Source organism: Schistocerca nitens, chromosome 1 (assembly GCF_023898315.1).
Source record: "Schistocerca nitens isolate TAMUIC-IGC-003100 chromosome 1, iqSchNite1.1, whole genome shotgun sequence".
Taxonomy (NCBI): Eukaryota; Metazoa; Arthropoda; class Insecta; order Orthoptera; family Acrididae; genus Schistocerca; species Schistocerca nitens.
The window spans coordinates 467,895,847-467,917,264 of NC_064614.1; the positions used below are offsets into that span (position 1 = coordinate 467,895,847).

General features: G+C 42.1%; 1 protein-coding gene across 1 annotated transcript in view; it reads right to left on the reverse strand.

The window, feature by feature from the left end:
- Window positions 1-1,281: 1,281 nt before the first annotated feature.
- The window catches only part of LOC126236006 (fibrillin-1-like), a 118,783-nt gene continuing 98,646 nt past the window's right edge, over window positions 1,282-21,418 (reverse strand). Inside the window, exons 5-6 of the mRNA XM_049945017.1 lie at window positions 9,559-11,605; window positions 1,282-1,712 (exon numbers count right to left, since the gene is read on the reverse strand). Of these exons, the coding sequence (XP_049800974.1) occupies window positions 9,659-11,605 (1,947 nt within the window). The 3' untranslated portion in view covers window positions 1,282-1,712; window positions 9,559-9,658. The remainder of the gene's footprint in view (window positions 1,713-9,558; window positions 11,606-21,418) is intronic.

Sequence of the window (21,418 nt, forward strand, 5' to 3'; positions counted from 1 at the left end):
TTTTGTGTGAAACTTTCCTTCCACCTAATCATTAGGCAAATAGTTGACGGATATCGGAAAATTGTTCTGTGCCAACTTTAGTTGCATATATATAATCCCAGGCTTGTGTTAAATCCTTCAATTCCAGCAGCCCTTGTCTCCTGCTAACTAAGCATATTACTTCACTTTTATGGAAGACAATCGAACAGTGGAGGCGCTCTTGGAATGTTAGGATATTTGAAGAATGGAGTAATCTGCCCGCTCGTCCGACAGAAATGCCATGCACCACGTGTGGGATACGTTAGTGGGACGTATTTCAGCACGTCCACTTGCACCAATGAGAATGCAGTAGTCGCCAACCGCTCTGGTAGGGGGATGGAACACCCCACCACGCGAACTCCTTACCTACTTTGTGACCGACATGAGAACTCGTTGCAGTACTTTTATTGCTGTCCGTAGTAATCATATAATCCATTAATAACGGTGCCTCTCGTTTTATAATGTCCATGGGACATTAACAAGTCGCGATGGTCTCAGCACAAGTATTCAAATAGTTTAAATGGCTCTAAGCACTATGGGACTTAACATCTTAGGTTATCAGTCCCCTAGAACTTACAACTACTTAAACCTAAGTAACCTAAGGACATCACCCACATCCATGGCCGAGGTAGGATTCGAACCCTGTGACCATAGCCGCAGCGCGGTTCCGGACTGGAGCGCCTAGAAACACTCGGCCGCAGCGGCCGGCTGCACAATTATTGTATTTGAATATAAAATGAAAAGTTTTCCAGTTACTGTATTCTTTTCAAAGGCAAGTCATCTCGAGAAGTAACATGAAATCGTAAGAAGAGCTATGTTATCCACTGCATAACATGTATGATAAACGTTTCAGATAAGAGTTTCAGTACTGCCGAGTCATTACCTCTAGAAATTATTAACATCAACATGTTATATTTACACCGTTTCAACACAAGACTCGTCGGTGCGTTTCCGTGATAATTTTCTTACTAGACAAATTTTGCATCAGGCACTGAAATAAATACTAGGTACCAGCAAACATCCGCGTAATTAGTACATAGTGTAATTGCTGATTACACACACACACACACACACACACACACACACACACAAGTCCAGAGACAAACCTGTGACGAAAGGCGATTGCTTCTTACCAATAACGTCTTCGTCTGTAACTCGTTTCATTGCCGCTAGGAAAGATTGAATTGGTTTCTACGGAAAATTGTCATGAGATGCGTGAGGGTTAGTTGTTTCAATATATTTCAGAAACCTTTGGATGGGTGATTTACACACATTTAATATTTCATTAGTGGTTATTTTGACAGCCACAGTGAATTAACCACAGAATGATACATTGGTGAAAGGCGGAAAGTATAATTTTGAAACCACAAAGGTATGGAGACACACATGACCGAGCCGGTCTCTGGACATCGGCAGAAAGTGGAGCACAGAGCATCACGGCCGCTTCCCACGATCAATGTCCAGCCACGATGGCCACCGAAGCGAGACTAGCGGCCTCTAAACAAACACTCTGAGGTGAGCGATGCTAGAAGTCGTCTCTGCAGTCAACGCTTGGTAGTCCCTCGGTGTAATTAAACGAAGGCGACGTCGCTGTAGTCCTGAAGTGCGAACGTCAGATTAGCTTTTAGACTGTACAGGCGGAGAAGGTGTTTACGCATCAATTCCTCTCTTTCGATATCTCACGAGTAGTCCACCTGGAACATATAAACAGTTACAGATTATACCATATATTTCTTCTCTTGGAAGAGGCATAGTGCCCAACTAATTATTACGCGAAATGTATTAGCCCACCACTGAAAGAACGAAACAAAGTTAGCTAATCTATAGATGTGCCAATACCTTACCGGTCTCTTGAATTTTTTTTTCTTTGACTTAAACTTATCGACTAAGATTTTTATTGTCTTGCATAAAATACATTACTTTTGTTTTCATTCAATCAGTCCATTCGTTCGACTTCTTTTTAAGATTCCAACTGCTTTTAGAGCGTCCATCTTCGTTATACCTTGTGAATTCATCGACAACTCCTCCTAATGTATCTACCTGTCAGCAACGTTTCACTAAGTCTTTTTGTAACATACGGCTGTTACTTTTGTTCTAAAATCCGTAAAGATTCGATCCATTGTACACTACTGAGCCTATGTCCATAACCCATCTGGTGTAAGATGTTTTAAGGGGAGTACGTATGGTGTAATTCGTCAAAAAGTGACTTTTTCCGATTATTATCCCTTAATAATATTTGATCTATCCTGAATAATTTGATGCATCATTTGTCGATTAATTCCATTGGAAGTGCAGTTTTTTATTATTTCGATGTTAATAGTGCAAGTACAAAAAGTCCTGTAGTTCTGCACTGACTTCCTTAATTTTCTGTATCTCCGAACCTATTCAATCTAGAAGGCTCTGGTTTTCAGCTGTTCATTCCTTGACTTCATGTTAATGTCCATGTTAAGAAATCGGATGCAGTATGTAAACAGAACTGCTGGTTTTGCACATACATTTTGTGGAAACTCTAAATGGTAAAGGAAGACGTACAGGCAAAAATATTGATGTACTCCAGTAATATTGTGCAATAGCAACAAGAAACAATACACATGATCTAAAGGGATCAAAAGTGGGCTACATTCTTCCACTAATTATCCACACATGGTACACCTATACATTGTCTTTGCTCACCTGTTGCTGATTCATGGTGCAAGTACCGAAAAGCTCAGGCAGCGAGTACAGAGCAACAATTTAGGCGCAAAAATAGTATATCATCTCCAATAATGGAAGCCATTAAATCAATAAATAGACAGTTAACACATCCAGACCTTCTTTCCAGATGTCTCCATGGTCGAACGCAGAACCTGAATGAGTCTTTTCAATAATGTCATTTGGACGCGCATACCAAAAAATGTCTTTGAAGGAATGAAAACATCATGCTTCAGTGTTTGTGACGCTGTGATAACGTTTAATGGTGGTAATAAGGCAGGAATTAAGGTACTAGAACAACTTGGTATCAGTCCAGGAGACAACACACTGCAAGCCTTCCAGCGAATGGATCGACGTAGGATCATGAAAGCTCAGCGTGCAGCAGAAGAAATGAATAAAGAGGCATGAGGCAGGAAAAGGAAGATGCTTTTAGGTTTGCAGGATGATCAAGAACAGGACAGAGATAATACTATTTATGGCACTGGCTATTTCTAGTTGCTGGCATGCCTCCATGTGACTTAATATCAAATGAAGCCGGAGCCCGGTCTTCTTGCGACTGCGCGTTCCCGTGACCATCGCTGCCAGCAGTCATGTACAGTGGTAACATTCCTGCCAAGCCTTTCTGCAGTATCGCAGAAGGAACAGCCAGCTTCTTGTAGCCGTGTTATACGACGTCGTTCAGGCTCAGTGTGGTGCTTATATGGCATCTTTGTCGTCTAAAGGCATTCTTGACTAACATCAGTTCACCACATCCACTCTCATAGTTAACTAACACGCACGCCGTTACAGTTTGTATTTAAAGGAAGCCAGAGTCGCTTCCTCATGGTAATGCTATTAGCGTCACTCCTATGCGACTGGCGTGAACTTTTAATAGATATCTTCTTCCAGATGTAGAAACATGCCTACCAACTTTCGTTTATGTCGCACAATTCCTTCTTGGTGCTGCGACTTTTTTGTGTCAGTGTTCAAACGTCCAGCAATAATTAATTAGGATGAAACGAACTTATTTATACCTGAACATCTCCGACCTGGTTCCTTTTTCTTTTGCCGTACACTGATTTGCTCTAACGACATGTTCCGACCTCAGTTTCCTCTCTTATGTGGCCGTCCTGTGTCTCACTTTCTTTTGAGTTTGTATTGTAATGTTATCTTTGGAATTCTTACTGCTTCCATTCGTTGTACATGTTCCTTCAAGTTTGTTTACGTCCTTCTATTTCACCATTTACAACAAAAAATTCAGTCTTTGTTAATGTATTCATTAGGAATCATGTCTAACATAGTCCAACGTTTGACTGCATTAAACATTTCATTTAAGCCACATGAACATGGCTTCATACCCGGGTTGTAAAATTTAATTCTTGTGTCTCTTCGTGTTGTTTTTAATGTTCTGATTACAGCGCGACATATACTCTGATATTTCTGTAATTTAATGTTTACATCCTTATCTTCACTGAAAATACCAATCCTCCTAGATCTAGGTAATCGAAGTGTCCAACTTGTTCCAGAATCAGATCTTAAATTACAATTTTATTCCATATCCATTATTTATTATGGAACGCCATTGCCTTAGCTTTTTTTACTGCCATCTTAAAAATATATTCTTTTCAAACTCAGTTTAAAATTTTCCTATACTACAATGTCGTCAATATGTAATAGTAAGTTACCACATTTATTCTTGTTTAAATTAATTCCTTATGGCGCTCCTTCTCTCCATTTCCGTGTGGCATACATCATTAAAAATTAAAAAAAAAGTAGGCGGAAAATACATACTTGTCTCACACCTTGGTTTACTAAAATATTTTTCTCTGTATAATGGTGACGTCAAGTACCGGTGTAAATAAGTTCCACTGTACTGATTCTGGACACAACTTGTTAAGTGATTTTGGTATCCACTTTTTATCATAATTTTCCATGGTCTCTCCCTGTACACCCTGTGACATATTTTCCCAAATCTCTAAAAGCCAGGTACCTAAGTAAATTGAATACTCACATTTTCTGTATTACTTGTCACACAGTAAATATGTTATAGGTGTGGAAGTTTCGTGCTATGAAGATCTTTTGTTCTTCTAGAATTAACACTTTCGTAATGATCTTGAATCTGTCTTTTAATACAAGTGAAATATATATATTTTAGGCAGTATTTAAGATGCTGATAGCTCTATAATTTTAAAGTTTGCTACGCTCCACTTTTTTAAACGGGGACAACATTTTTGTTGTACGCTGTACTTCTTCACATTCTTCATTCCAAACTTTAAGTCTTTTTTCATTTTGCCATTTACATTTCTTTCCTACGACTTTATCAGTTGCTTTATTCACACAGTATTTGTTGTTTTTCCATTTTAACTTAATATCATTTTGTGTAGGTTATTTGTTAAATAATAATTCAGTCGTTATTGGTATATATCTGGATATCTGAAGCTGAACTATCCTTTAACAATCTTACTTTTACATTTGTTTTCATACAGGCGTTGAACCCTTAAAATCTCTTCCACACGGAGCATTGCGAATACTGTGAAAATTTTAACGTCTTCACTAAGGAAGCAGATTTCTGATCCACTACAATATAATCTACGACTCACCTTGTTCCTAAGTTAACCCCCTTATTATCTTTCTTTCGGAAGAATGTATTAGTTACTTTGAGATATTTGTAATCGCATTTGCAGTATATTCTACGCATCTTCCCACAATATCTTTAATTGGGTTATTCGCTGCTTTTCCAATCCACATATATGTTAATCTATTCTCTTTTACTTATTTCATCATATACAGGCTGCAGCTTTTCGCTATGTTCAGAGTCCTGTACTTGTCGTTCTCCAGGGCAGTGAACTACAGCCATAGATAAGTGCCCTCTGTCTATTTTGAATCGTGCAGTCATTAATTTCATGTTGTGAAGAGTATAAGACGCAACGCTTTCTTTTCATTTTGCTTGTATCATAGCTACACCAGCCTGGGCAGAAACCTGTTCTTCAGCACCGCTGCTTAACAATGTACAGCCCTGAAAACCTTCTGAGAAAAACAACCTAATCATAAGATCAAACCAGTATGGGACTTCAAAGAGCGGAAATGTTTCCAGATAAAGATAGGTTGGTAGTGCAGGTTTGTGAAGGGTATGGTAATAAAGCGAAGAGTGCGGAAAAGTGTGTGCATTCAAACTGACTTCGTCCGAAAGATATAATTTCATAAGCTATCTTCAAAATTATTTTGTAGCTATGACAGAGACAGAAATTTCAGACAGCTGCTGAAAGAAAACCTAAACCTGCTGCACCCAGATTGCACTAAATGATATCAACAACCCAATCCAGACAATAAATTGAGTGTAAATGTGCATCTTAATGATAGAGAAGCCAAAAGAAATTTACACATCTTCATGGATAACCAGATCATGAAACATGAAGAGAACCTTGATCGGACTCAAATGCACAAACCGCTTATAAAACATATGGTAAAAAACAAGAAATGAAATCTACAATACTTTCCAAGTTCATTGCAGCAAGCTTGGTGGTGCCATGCAAATATCTAGCGAACTTCAGCCTTGGCAATGCTCCGCAGAGTCGCCCAGTATTGTTGGGCTTATATAGGCGAGGAGTTTCAAAAACAGATACTCAGCTAAGAGAAACAATGAGAATAACATCTGTAAGTTTAGACCTGCAAGTATTGATTGGCCACCCGTACAACTAATATCACATGAAATCCGAAGAAATCAGTTATTCTTCAGAAAGTATTGTAAAATAATGTCAAACCCAAATCTTCCTCTACACCGGGACCTGACAGCAAAAACCACTTAAAACCCAGGTCAACCCTTAGGCAATACGTGAACAGGTGTTTCTCTACGATCCAGGAATAGAATGGAAGATACTGTGAAATATTTGCAACATCAAGAATAGAAGCATGGTTGACGATCGAAACAGCTTCAGGGTGCATTTAACATTTTGAGAAAAACATGGACTACCATAAGTGTGTGAGGACAGGTATGGAGAGCTGATGACATCATGGAGTCAATCGTACGCTCCGTCAGTGCGAGTATGGACTCAACTAATCGATGTCCATGACTGATTAAGTGCACTATGCATGGCCCTACTGCTGACCTTGAGGACGTAAATAAACTCCCCGACAACTATACTGAATGAATTTAGAAAATGAATCTCACTGTGTAATTTCATATTATCTAACACGGAAAATATCTTATTTTACGATGTAATCTTCTTTTTAATATTTACCTTTTAAATGCTGACGAAATAAATAAATAACGCCTGTGAAGTAGGTTGCCCACTACTAGGTACACCCAAACACGTTCCTTACCCGACAAACTTGACTTCGCTGTTGTTTTATCTTACATATGTGGTGTCGGTTCTTTCGGACATGTATTCAAATACAGAGATATGTAGCAGGCAGAATACGGCACTGCGGTTGGCAAAGCCTATATAAGACAAATGTCTGGTAGAGTTATTAGATTTGTTACTGCTGCTACAATGGCAGGTTACCAAGATTTAAGTGAGTTTGAAGGTGGTGTTCCAGCAGCCGCACGAGTGATGGGACGCAGCATCTCCGAGGTAGCGATGAAGTGGGGGTGTTTCCGTACGTTTAGCCTTGGTGAATAGCAGGAATTCAGTAAAACATAAAATCTCCGACATCGCTGCGACCGCAAAAATATCCTGCAAGAACGGTACCAACGACGACTGAAGACAATCGTTCAACGTGACAGAAGTGCAACCCTTCCGCAGATTTCAATGCTGGGCCATCAGCAAGTGTCAGCGTGCGAACCATTCAACGAAACGTCATCGGCATGCACTTTCGGAACCCGAAGCCCACTCGTTTACCCTTGATGACAGCGCGACACGAAGCTTTACGCCTCGCCTGCGTCCTTCAACGAAGGCATTGGACTCTTGATAACTGGAAACTTGTTGCTTGATCGGACGAGTCTCGTTTCAGATTGCATCAAGCGGTTGGACGTGTATGGATATGGATCCATGGATCCTGCATGTCAGCAGGGGAGTGTTCAAGCTGGTGGACACTCTGTAGTGGTGTGGGACTTGCGCAGCTGGAGTGATACGGGGTCCCCGATACGTCTAGATACGACTCTGACAGGTGACACGTACGTAAGCGTCCTGTCTGTTCACCTGCATCCATTCGAGTCCATTTTGCATTCAGACGGACTTAGACAATTCCAGCAAGACAACGCGATACCCCACACGTCCAGAATTGCTACAGAGTGGCTCCAGGAACAGTCTTCCGAGTTTAAACACTTCCAGTGGCCACCAAACTCTCCACACTACAACATTATTGAGCGTATCTGGAATGCCTTGCATCGCGCTGTTCAGAAGAGATCTCCACCCCCTCGTATTCTTACGGGTTTGTGGACAGCCCTGCAGGATTCATGGCGTCAGTTACCTCCAGTACTATGTCAGACATTAGTGAAGTCAATGCCACGTCGTGTTGCGGCACTTCTGCGTGTTGTCGGAGGCCCTACATGATATTAGGCAGGCGTACCAGTTTCTTTGGCTCTTCAGTGTATTTACATCAATGGTCAAAGCTGAAAATCTGACCAGGGTTGCAATTTGTGCCCTAGTGTGCTGCTTATTTGGCGGATGTTCTGACCGCTTTTCCTTTTTTCCTCTCATTTTGTTCGTTGCATTTTGTCGGGTGGACGTCGCATGGCATTATGATGCAGAGGGCAGGCAGTCCTCTGACCTAACATGGCAACCACTAAGCTATCTGAACACAGTGGTCTTCGCAATCGCACAGATTACCCTAGCACATAGCCCGTCAGACCAAAATTCTAAACTTATTGACGCACTACTGATGTAGTGCCCCTGCCCGTTATCGGCGTTTCGCCAATTCCCATAAGAGTTCGAGCCTGGTGAGTATCTAAACTTAAGAGATCCTTGGCCAGCCTCTCCGTAATTTTTCTCAAGAGCATTATTAAGAGCCGGCCTGAGTGGCCGTGCGGTTCTGAGCGCTACAGTCTGGAGCCGAGCGACCCCTCCGGTCAAAGGTTCGAATCCTGCCTCGGGCATGGATGTGTGTGATGTCCTTAGGTTAGTTAGGTTTAATTAGTTCTAAGTTCTAGGCGACTGATGACCTCAGAAGTTAAGTCGCATAGTGCTCAGAGCCATTTGAACGATTTGAACCATTATTAAGATACAAACGGAGAGTGGCATTTGAGTGGGTGTCGCTAAGAATAAACTGAAAGGAGTTGTCTGCGCTCTATCCCGGATGGTCCATCATTAATTTTAATTTTAGTACTGTTAATAACAAAACTTTGGTTTACTGTTGGTGTTGTAAGTAATGGTAGTAGTGATCCTGCCACTGCTGGGTTGGAGTCCGAAAGATCAGACACGACTTCATCAAGGCAAGGTTGGCCAGTGTGATCCCTTCAGTACAGATGCACGCCACTCTCGAACTCTTACGATTATCATCAAAACGCCGGGAGTAATGAGGATAGTGGTCAGAGAGCTAAGTCAGTGGTGTGCGAATAAGTTGAAAAGTGGGGTCTGACATCAGGCATATGGGCTGGTCCACGCAGTTGCGATAAGCACTATGTCCAGATGACTTAGTGATCAGAGCATCTGCCTAGTAAGCAGGAGACCTGTGTTCGAATCCCAGTCCGGCATAAATTCTTAACTTTCGCCATTGAATTCAATCAATGCCCATTAGCAGCTAAACATAATAGATTCCTCTTGTTTTGTTTTGGTAAGCCATAAATGGACCCTTTCCATCCTAAGGTTATTTGGAAACTGTTTCTCGATTCCCCATCCGACTTAGACCTATCTTGAGACTACTTTTCTCCACTCTGTATTGATAAATGGAATAAAACTAATATTTGCAGTCTGCGTGCTGAGAACGACTTACCTCACTCCCGCTTGATAAGCAGCACGAGGAGCCCCTATCATAACCCGTGGTCCTGCTCCTCCGCTCCCGCGTGTCCTTGTTGGTGAGTAGCACGAAGCCATCAAGAGAGGTCGGCGCCCTCCTCACGTGCTGTCACGCTGTGTTCCTCGTCCTCCACACACAGACCGAGGACGTGAGCGTGGAACACGAAGCCTTCTGGACATGTGCAGGAATAGCTGCCCGGCAGGTTGACGCACTGGTGCGAGCACTGGGCACGCGTGTGGCCGTGCGCGTCCGCGGCACACTCGTCGCGGTCGTCGCACGACTTCCCGTCCTCCATGAGGAAGTAGCCGGGTCTGCACTGGCACCGGTAGCCGCCCACAGTGTTCTCGCACTGGTGAGCGCACCCCGATGTGTTGCGTCGGCACTCGTCGATGTCTCGGCACGTCTTCTGATCCTCCGCCAGGTAGTAGCCTGGTCGGCACATGCATCTGAAACTTCCCTGTGTGTTTTCGCACTCGTGTTCGCAGCCAGATCTATTCAGTCGACATTCGTTGAAGTCTTCACACGTCTTCATGTCGTTCACAAGGTAGAAACCGTGGCGACACGAACACTTATAGCTCCCTTCCGTATTATCACAGAGTTGACTACAGCCAGATGTGTTGTCCCGACACTCGTCGATGTCTTCACACGACTTCTGGTCCTCCCCGAGGCTGTAACCAGGCCCGCATGTGCACCTGTAGCTCCCTTCGGTGTTTTGACACTTGTGATCACATCCCGATATGTAGTGGTAGCGGCACTCGTTGTCATCTTCGCACGACTTGCCGTCTCTCATAATCGAAAATCCGACCCGGCACCGACAGTTGAATCCACCGTAGATGTTGTTACAGATGTGGGCACATCCAGATATATTCCGCCGACATTCGTCGATATCTGTGCACGTCATGTTGTTAGCATCTAGCGTAAACCCTTTAGGGCATTTCCCATCCTTAGCTGGAACTGTTGGCTTAGAATAAAACGTTCCCTCTTGGGTGATGGTAATGTTTTCTTTCCGGTTTATGCAGTTCATGATATCTGGCTGGCTGATTTCGAACCCTTCAGGACAGGTGCACATGAATCCGTTCGGCAGGTTCGTGCACCTGTACGCGCAGGGTGCTTGGGGGCGGCCGTTCTCGCCGATGGCACATTCGTCCCGATCGTCACACCTCTTCTGGTCCTCCATGAGGAAAAATCCAGGCCGACACTTGCATCTGGAACCCCCGTTGGTGTTCTCGCATTCGTGATCACATCCACCGTTGTTTACTTGGCACTCGTCAATATCCACGCACACCAAGGCGTCAGTGTCGAGGTCGTAGCCCTGCGGACACTCCATTCCAGCCCCAGGATCCAGCGGCATACAGTGTCTCACAACTCCTGTGGCGTCGTCTTCATCTTCGCCTGCCTTCGAGCCGTCAGCGCAGCTACAGACGTTACGACCTGCAACGGTTGAGCAATTTTTCTTGCATGCAGCCGTCTTCTGGCCAATGTCATTCACCGCTCCCTCAAGCAGATCGTACCTGCATTTGATTCCTTTTACGACTTTGGGTAGATTCTTCGTAGTATTGCTCTTTGATACTTTGTCGCGAGACTCGTCAACATCTAAACATGAGGCATCATTTTTATTAGGAGGACAGCACTGCGGGCCATTTCTTCTTCTTCCATTGGAAACGTACATCCGAATTATATCCGTGAAAGACATAAAATTCCTACTTGTACTCCAGGAGAAACTTTTTTTGCCGTCACTACTTTCACGGCTGTGGATAAAGTCTGTACTCATCGTCGTTGGAACACACTGTATTTTGACCTGGAGAAATCCAGGGAAGCCCGTACCATGTGTCTTCAATGATACAGTAAGAATCACGATAGAGCCTGGACTACAGAACGGTTTACTGATTTCATTCAAGTCAATATTGCCTTCAAAAAGCAAGCGTGAAGATTCGCCTTGATTATCAACGTATTGGATAGGGATTCTCGTCTTCTGATGTAAAGAACAGTTTGTCAGTAATTCCTTCAAACAGGCGCATTCTCCCTGCGAACAAAGAAGGTCATAGAAACTCTTTACACTGAATTGAACGTGCATTTTGATACAATCACCATTATTCATTGTATATTTCTAGGACAAACAGAAAACATTACGATTTATATGAGCAAGCTAGACACATTCCACTACACAGTGCAATGTAATACACACTACCAATAAGAAAAGCCTTACCCACACAAGCGCCCGAACGCCAACATTTATAAATTACAGGATACGAAACAAAAAATAAAATTTTCAGTTGGACCACTATAATGAAGACAAGTGAAAATTTAGAGATAATCGGAAACGAAGTAGATACATTATACATAGCAACCTGGAAAATAAGAGACCTTACTAAGAAAGAAGAACAGTCATACAACAATATCACTCGCATGTATCTTATCAGAATCAAAGAAAGAGCTAAGGAGGAACTTTTCAGTCCGAAGATATAATTTCATTTCACAGTGAAGCAACTCAAAGTAATGATGTTTCTTTTGCGGTACCATCAGTTTTAGGCTGAAGGTAGACGGGATGACTTTTATTTCTTATTACTTTTCTTCACAGACATCATTTTTAAAAATAATATTACTTTCCATTATTTCCATCTGTTGTCCCAAAAACGGTTCCTTGTATACAGGAGAACACTAGGAAATAATGAAGGAACCGAAAAATCGTGAACACTAAAAACGTTGTTTTAAATGTGTGCAGTTTTGCAATGTGGTTAAAATGAGGTTTAAACAAAAAAAAATTATAGAGTGATAGCTGAAATGCTTTCAAACAGAGTGAAATACATTTGAAAGAAATAGGACAATATACAGGGTGTTACAAAAAGGTACGGCCAAACTTTCAGGAAACATTCCTCACACACAAATAGAGAAAAGATGTTATGTGGACGTGTGTCCGGAAACGCTTAATTTCCATGTTAGAGCTCATTTTAGTTTCGTCAGTATGTACGCTCAATGGAGCACGTTATCATGATTTCATACGGGATATTCTACTTGTGCTGCTAGAACATGTGCCTTTACAACTACGACACAACATGTGGTTCATGCACGATGGAGCTCCTGCACGTTTCAGTCGAAGTGTTCGTACGCTTCTCAACAACAGATTCGGTGACCGAAGGATTGGTAGAGGCGGACCAATTCCATGGCCTCCACGCTCTCCTGATACATGTCCACATAACATATTTTCTTTCTTCGTGTGTGAGGAATGTTTCCTGAAAGTTTGGCCGTACCTTTTTGTAACACCCTGTATAATCATCCTGACCCTTATCATAGACAAATGTAATGTATTGCGAATACATAGAATGAAGGATCCTTTATTGTATGATTATATGATAGCGGAACAAACACTGGTAGCAGTTACTTCTGTAAAATATCTGGGAGTGTGCGTGCGGAACGATTTGAAGTGGCATGATCATATAAAATTAATTGTTGGTAAGGCGGGTACCAGGTTGAGATTCATTGGGAGAGTCCTTAGAAAATGTAGTCCATCAACAAAGGAGGTGGCTTACAAAACACTCGTTCGACCTATACCTGAGTATTGCTCATCAGTGTGGGATCCGTACCAGGTCGGGTTGACGGAGGAGATAGAGAAGATCCAAAGAAGAGCGGCGCGTTTCGTCACAGAGTTATTTGGTAAGCGTGATAGCGTTACGGAAATGTTTAGCAAACTCAAGTGGCAGACTCTACAAGAGAGGCGCTCTGCATCGCGGTGTAGCTTGCTCGCCAGGTTTCGAGAGGGTGCGTTTCTGGATGAGGTATCGAATATATTGCTTCCCCCTACTTATACCTCCCGGGGAGATCACGAATGTAACATCAGAGAGATTCGAGCGCGCACGGAGGCTTTCCGGCAGTCGTTCTTCCCGCGAACCATACACGACTGGAACAGGAAAGGGAGGTAATGACAGTGGCACATAAAGTGCCCTCCGCCACATATCGTCGGGTGGCTTGCGGAGTATAAATGTAGATGTAGATGTAGAAGAAGGGGTAACCCCTAAATTGCTTGTAAGAAAAAGACTGACCGCATTGTTGCCACTTCCTAACAGAATATATTCTACACTGTCGTTCACGGGGTCCGGGTTCCATGTCCGGCCCACGCGTTGATTTTTTCCACTCAGGTCTGGATGTGTGTGTTGTCCTCATCATCACATCGTCATCATCTCCGGCGCGCAAATCGCTGAAATGGCGTTAAACAAAAACACTTGCTCCAGGTGGTCTACTTTACCAGAAAGGGAAAAGGGGAAGGGAGATCGAGAAACTAAAAGAGAATGTGCCCGCCATACACTGAAATAAATGACAGTGTTTATAGTAATGAGACAATGTGTGAGCTTGAGTAATCTTACGAGAGAGACAAGATTAAGTAAGGAGCTACTACCAATCTCAAAACTATTGTGCCCTAGAAGTAATCACCACTAACAAATAGCCCGAGGCAAATGGTGTTACATGTTCCAAAACGCTCACTACCATAACTAATTTAAGAGAAGTACAAATAAATACTCAGTGGAAGATAAGTTATTGCTTTTATAGAGAATTTTGTACCGCATGATGCACGATTGCTGAAACGTGTAATACTGCAATAAATTTCAGTACAGCCAAGACTGAAAGTGAGAATAAATAGTCTGTGAAAGCTACACATGTTGTGAAGTGGAGAGTGTATCCGCAACAGCTATGACTAATATTATTAGCTGCAGTCCAATGTTGCAATTGTGTTTGCATAATTACCGGTTTCGTTCATTTTTAGAACCTCATCAGAACTATTGGAGTTGCAAAGTTACCCATCAGCTATATGTGACGTGCTCAGTCTCCGTAAGTCACTGAAACAAGGAAATTATTAGGAGCTGTTCTAAATTTGAACCAAACCGGTAACTATTACAAAAAGAAAAGCGACTGTTTCAAGAAATTGGCACATGCCTAGAATATGTACTAGAAGGTATTCATTTGAGAATTGTGTGAACAGAACCACGCATATACTTAGGTGTTCCAAATTTCTGCTGATTTCAGTCAATTTCTAAGGACTCTAAATAATGAAAAATACCTCTTTCTTCTGTCACATTGTTACATTGACATTGACATTGACAATGATAAACTAGAAATCATGGTCTTAAGACAGTATGGAGCATCTTTATCTGTCATTTTTTTTTTTCTTTTCTCAGAGGCAGCAAAAAGGATCAACGGTTTACACTGCATGCATAATGTAGTTGTGGGGCAAATCATTCATTGGGCACAGCTGCGTGAAATTAAGGCAGCTAACACATAAGCCGGTGAGGCACGAGTTCACGAAACGTTATTACATCAGGGGTTGTTTGCTGACAACAGGAACTGCTGTTAAGACGCCGGGCAGTTACCCCATCACAACATGCAGCCGAGGGAGCAGGGTGGAAATACACTCCCAAAACAAGACAAATTCGGAAAAGTTGGGTAATTTATTCTATACAAAGAGCTTCGAAAACTGAGCAAGTCAGTAACGCTTTGCTCTACCTGTGTCCCTTTTGCAAGCAGTTATTCAGCTTGCCATTGATTGACAGAGCTCCTGGACGTCCTCCTGTGCGATATTGTGCTGAAGTCTGAGATTTTGATGATCTGGTTGAAGGATCCAATCACAATGCTACAAAAGTTTTCAATTGAGAAGTGATCAGGCGACCTTTCAGGCCAGTGAAGGGTTTGGCTAGCCCGAAGACAAGCAGTAGAAACTCTCGCCATGGACGGATGGTCATTATCTTGCTGAAATGTAAGCTCAGAATGGCTTGCCATCAAGGGCAGAAAATCGGGGTGTAGATTATCATCGACGTGCTGTTGTGCTGTACGGGTACCGCGGATGACAACCAAACGGGTCCAGCTATGAAAAAGAGATGTTACCCCTGACCATCACTACTGGTTGTTGGGCTGTACGACGGGCGACAGTCTGGTTGGCGTCCCACCATTTTCCGCGGCGTCTAAAGATACATCATTGGCATGGAATCTCATTGACCGAAGTAGAATTGTGTTTAGTGGTAATTCCTGCTTCAAACTGAGCCCCCATAACCAGATGTGTCTGGAGGCGTCCCAGACAGCGATGGGGTACCAAACTCACCGTAACCTGACGTACGACCTAAGAATCATGAGTAATCGTCGGGGCTACCTGGAACGAGTTCATGATCAGCAGTTAACATGACATCATCATCTTAGAGAGGGTACGACTGTATTTCATGTCTGATGCTGAACATTAACGGTGAACATTGTCTGCGTAGTCCAAAGTGAAGAGTCTTATAAAATTGTCTCTATCCAGTGTTACTTTAATATTCAGCTACAGTTGTGAATATTCAGGATATTCCTGTGGAAACTGATTATAAACAGTAAAGTAAATTTTCCTGTCTATCTCGTAATAAACTGAACTAATATTGTACGTGTTCTAGTTTCCTCTCGTTCTGTTCTTGGAGCAAGTAAAGAACCTACAGTTGTACGGACGATTGTATTTTCGTCACGCACAAACAGTTCACTAACACTGATCTTTCACCGTTTACTGTGAGACTCTGTGAGATGTTGTTCCAGCTGTGAAAGACTGCCGTACGCGTTAAACTGCCAAAAAATTCACAGATTATGAAGGAGAAAAATAATAAACTGCAAGCATGATCATTAAAGGTCAAATCACGTTATAAAATATCAAGAGATAAAGGAAAATTACTCTAGGTGAGTGTGGGCACTGACATACTGAGCGATGTGTTGTCTGTTACATAGCCTTTGGAACACAATGACAAATTGTATACGTCACCTTATTTTGTGCTTAGGTGCAAGGCATGTGTTCAAAAAATAGATAATGCCAGTATGGTTTTGTTGAATACAGGTACCTCCACATCTGACAACGCTGATCTGCCAGATTGACTGACAGTTTGGAGACTGACCTGAGGATGATTTACAAATGTCGAGCGGAGACCTGTGTTGCAAATAGACCATCAATTCATTATGAGGGAAGATGAAGCATTTCAAAGGGAAGTGTAAGTCAGTCATGGAAACTTCGTTGATACAATTCACAGATTTTCAATCCTAGTGGACCATTACTAGCAACATCTCTAACTCAGCATAGAACTCTGATCTGGAATAACCCCACAATCTACAGAAATCTGCCCACAATACCTATTAACCTGCAACTTATAATGGAAGAACCCTTCAATCAGCTGTTGGCTGAGAACGTTATTGAAGGAAGAGATAGTCAATAGGAAACTTCTGTCGTCATTGTTCTAAAGAAATCATCAGATGGAACAAAATAATACAGGTTTTGTATCAGTTACCGATACTTAAATCAAGAAGAATCGCCATATCCTATACTGGACATAACACAGCCTTTGGACAACGTAGGTCAATGTAAATATTTCTGTATGATGAATTTGAAGATTGGATATCAATGTCACCGACTATAACTGGTTCTAGAAGACTGTCCAAAGACCATGTTTTCCTTTCCATGGATCACTATCAGTATCAGTGGATGCCATTTTGTCATTATAGTGCTCCAACCCCATTCCAAAAGTTATTGAATGACGTGTTTAGGAGATTAAAACCATAACGCTGTCTGTTTAGATGATATTATTGTTTATTTTATAAAGATCTAAATGTGGATATTCAGCAATTGGAGGAAGAGTTTCATACGCTGCATTTGGCATGTTTAATGCTATGTACTGAAAAGGATATTACATCAACCAGAGCTGAACTATCTAGCTAATGTGACCAGCGAAGATGGTGTAAAGGATGACCTAAAATGAGCTAAATACATGTTGTTGGTGATTCCTTACCACCACAACAGAACAAGTGCAATAATTTTTAGGCCTGTGTAATTATCATCGAAAATTCGTAAAAGTATGACCATTGACTCAGCTGCTGAAAAAATATCTGAATTCTAGTGATAAATTGACTGTCAGGCCATGTTTCAGAAACCGAATGTGGCATTAAAGACTATCCCATTGTTAAAATTTACAAATTGTGAGAATAAATGTATCCTATCCTGTGAGGCAAGCAATCAGGTGATTGAATGTATTCTGTCAGAACGTAGATGGCGAGGAACGGTCGGTACCATGTATGTTGAAACCAATTCAACCAGATTTTCTCAGCTTTGGAGAAAGAAGTGTTGAGTGTTATTTATGGTATTACTTATTTCCATTGTTACCTGTATCGTTCTAGGGGTAGTGACTTCGAATGGCAACGAAAATGTCCTGTGTTCCAGATTTGAACCTTGTCATTGCTTAAATTTCGAACAAAGTATCACGAGCAATGGTGCCCCAAGATTCCCAGCATGAAAAGGCACCCTTGCTCTGCCAACGGTCTCGTGTAAGTGAGCAAAGGAAAGTCCAGAATTTCAGAGCATTCTCTTGCCCTCGAGTTGGGCAACTGCCACTGAAAGGTGATCGACGGTACGAGGATACAGAGAGCAACGGAACAGCTGCACTAAAACAAGGGAGCTGTAATAGATAAAGTGTTACACTGATCTCTCCAAGCCGGCCTTTGTGGCCCAGCGGTTCTAGGCGCTTCAGTCCGGAACCGCGCTGCTGCTACGGTCGCAGGTTCGAATCCTGCCTCGGGCATGGATGTGTGCGACGTCCTTAGGTTAGTTAGGTTTAAGTAGTTCTAAGTCTAGTGGACTGATGACCTCAGATGTTAAGTCCCATAGTGCTCAGAGCCATTTTTATTTATCTCTCCGTTGATTCAAGTTTCCAGATTAGCTCCCAATTCAGGGAGGGGATTGTCAAAGGGAAAGTGACAATGAGAATAAGATCAAATAATCGATGACATGATAACATTCTATGAGATGTAGCATGAAATATCAGAACCTTCAGTGCTGCAGGAAAGCTGGAAAATCTGAAAAGGAAAATGCAAGTGTTTGAAAGTAAGCTTCTGATTTAAGAGTTGCTTCTTGTCGACTGAAGAGAGGGAAGACGCTTTCACCAACTGATTGGTCATCCAGGATCCGACATCGAGGATTTTAAAAATGACCAATCAATTGGTGAAAGCGTCTTCCCTCTCTTCGTTCGACAAGTAGCAACTCTTTAAATCAGAAGCTTACTCGCCCAGACTCCATGGGTTACCCAAGGTATATAAACCGCTGGTACCTTCTATAGGCAGCGCAATAGGGTCTCCCACCCATGAATTAGCTGGACACCTTGCCTCGCTGCTGAAACCTCATGTTGGTGGAACTGACAGTCATGATAAAAATTCATATCACTTCATCGATACTATTAAGGAAATTAGTATGGGCCCTAATAATATCCTGGTCAGTTTTGATGAGGTGTAGTTGTTTACCATGATTCCGGTGAATGAAGCGATCACATGTATAGCGGAAATTGTTCCTAGTGATATTTTTGCATCATTCAGACATTGCCTTACAACAACTTATTTTCAATATAATAATGTATTTTATGAACAGATTGACGGGGTGGCTATGGGAAGTGCTCATAGTCCAGCTGTGGGTAACTTGTTCATGGAGAACTTTGAACGACGAGCGCTGCAAACAGCTAGAAAAAGACCAGCCAGATGGTATAGTTATGTAGACGATACATTTGTTATATGGAACCATGGGGAAGAGGAACTGCATGCCTTCCTGTTACATCTGAATAGTATTAATCCAAGAATTCAGTTCACTATAGAAAAGGAAATCGATGGTCACCTGAACTTATAAGATGTGACTGCAATCAAACGAGAGGACGGATCATTGGGTCACAAGGTTTTCAGAAGAGACACACACACTGATCGTTATCTTCAGAAAGATTCTAACCACCACCCAAGACATAAGAGAGGGGTGATTAAAGCTTTAATTGACAGGGTGCACAAAATATGTGAACCAGCTCCCTACATGATGAGATTGAACACCTTAGAGCGACCTTCAAGAAGAATGGGTCTTCCAACAGAGAGATAGATCGTGCACTACGCCATAGACTGACAACCAGGACGGACGAGGATCGACACGAACCCAAGGGGAAAGTTCTTAGGGGAAAGTTCTTACCATTCATCAGTAAGGTCACTGACCGCATTGGAAAAATTTTAAGTAAGTACGATGTGGAAACTGTTTGCAGGCCCACCACGAAAATAAAAGAATGTTTAAGATACGTATAAGATAAACGACATTCTCTAGCCACACCAGGTGCGTATAAAATTCCGTGCAGTTGTGGAAAGGTCTATATAGGCACAACAAAAAGAAGCGTCAACACCCGTCTGGGTGAACATAAAAGGAACTGTCGCCTCGGACAAATTGATAAATCGGCTGTAGCGGAACATGTGTTTCAAGAAGGTGATCATGAAATAAAGTTTAGTGAGACAACCGTCACAGCAAAGACGTCGCATTATTATGCGCGAATGTACAGAGAGGCCATTGAAATTGCCAAACACTGCAATAATTTTAATAGAAAAGATTAAGGCATTAAGCTGGATAAGATATGGATGTCAACATTGCAGCAACAGCGTGACAATCGATTAATTTCAATTGAGAAGCTTGGCAATATCAGAGATCATATCACAGCCGACGTCACTTGATTGACATCGGCGCCCTCTGGGTGGCTTATATATACGGCGTTCACTAGTGCTCTCGTTACAGTTCGCCGCTTGTCCTCGGAGGATGCCTTCCTCAGTCGAAGGCGAAACGTCATGGGAGAGTCTTATGTTTGGACCACGGCATCTCAGCTCGGAAGTGTTAAGTGATGAGGAATCAAAATGATTGGGACATTTATGTATCTTACATCATAGCCACATATAATTATAAAGTACACAACAGCACTGGGTTTTCGAGATAGTATATGGTAGAAAGATCCCATCTTATTTTGAAGTGAGTATGTCTAAAATTTGGAAAAATGGGGAACTAATGAGGAAATTCGTGAAAGACGTTATGGGATGTTTGGAAACTGGTGACAAAAGCAAAAACGAAAGTTTTTAAACATCATGAGCAAGTTGGATGAAGTGCTGGTAAATTCCCTGAGCATAGAATTTGTCAGTGATCATGCTGCTGAATCCCTACACACCAAAGGGTACTTACTTGTTACCAAAGACCATGCGAAGTCATAGATTATCTATGAAGCTGAAGTTACCAACAAGATCTTCTATTACTCATTTGGGTGCGTCAAGCCTCTTAAGAGAAGTACTGATGCATTATCACAAGTTCCAGGGTTATAATCAGTGAAGGATGTTGAGGGTAAGAAGAGAAAAGTGTCCCCACCGAATTACGCAGAGGCAGAGATTTTGTTTTAAATATTGTCCCTGCACCAATATAAGTCTCAGGTGATGTATAAGGTGGCTTGAGTCTGTCGCTGGATATTATGATAGAAGTGTATTGCAGCCATTTGTGAGCCACAAGATGCTTTCAGCCTCACAACCAAATTGAAGGCGAAGGGAGATTTGAGGTCATCCATCTCAGGAACACGAGTAGCTTTCTGCGGGTGTAAAGATGATGGTGGACGTCAAGCAGAGATTTTTCAGATCTGTTGTGAGAGACAGTACTAAATTGCTCAGATGCCAGGCTAACGAGAAAGATCGTGGTAATAAGGAAGTGGGACCCTGGGTGGGATTTTAGTTTACTTTGAAAGCTTTGCCGTGTCTTCATATGAACATTTGGAAGATCACAGATACTCGTTTATCACTTGAGACCTAAGATAGACACAATATGCATGTAAAACACAGTCACGACTATGAACCTCACGCTATTATTAGCTGCTTCAGCCAGCTACTACAACAAATGGTCACACCAGCCTATATCTCTGTTAGGAGTAGGGTATACAGCAACGACTAATGATGGAATTTCAGACTATGAAGGAAAATAGTTTTTACTGCTTTAAACGATTCTGTTAAGCCTCACAATGGAAATGACGGACAG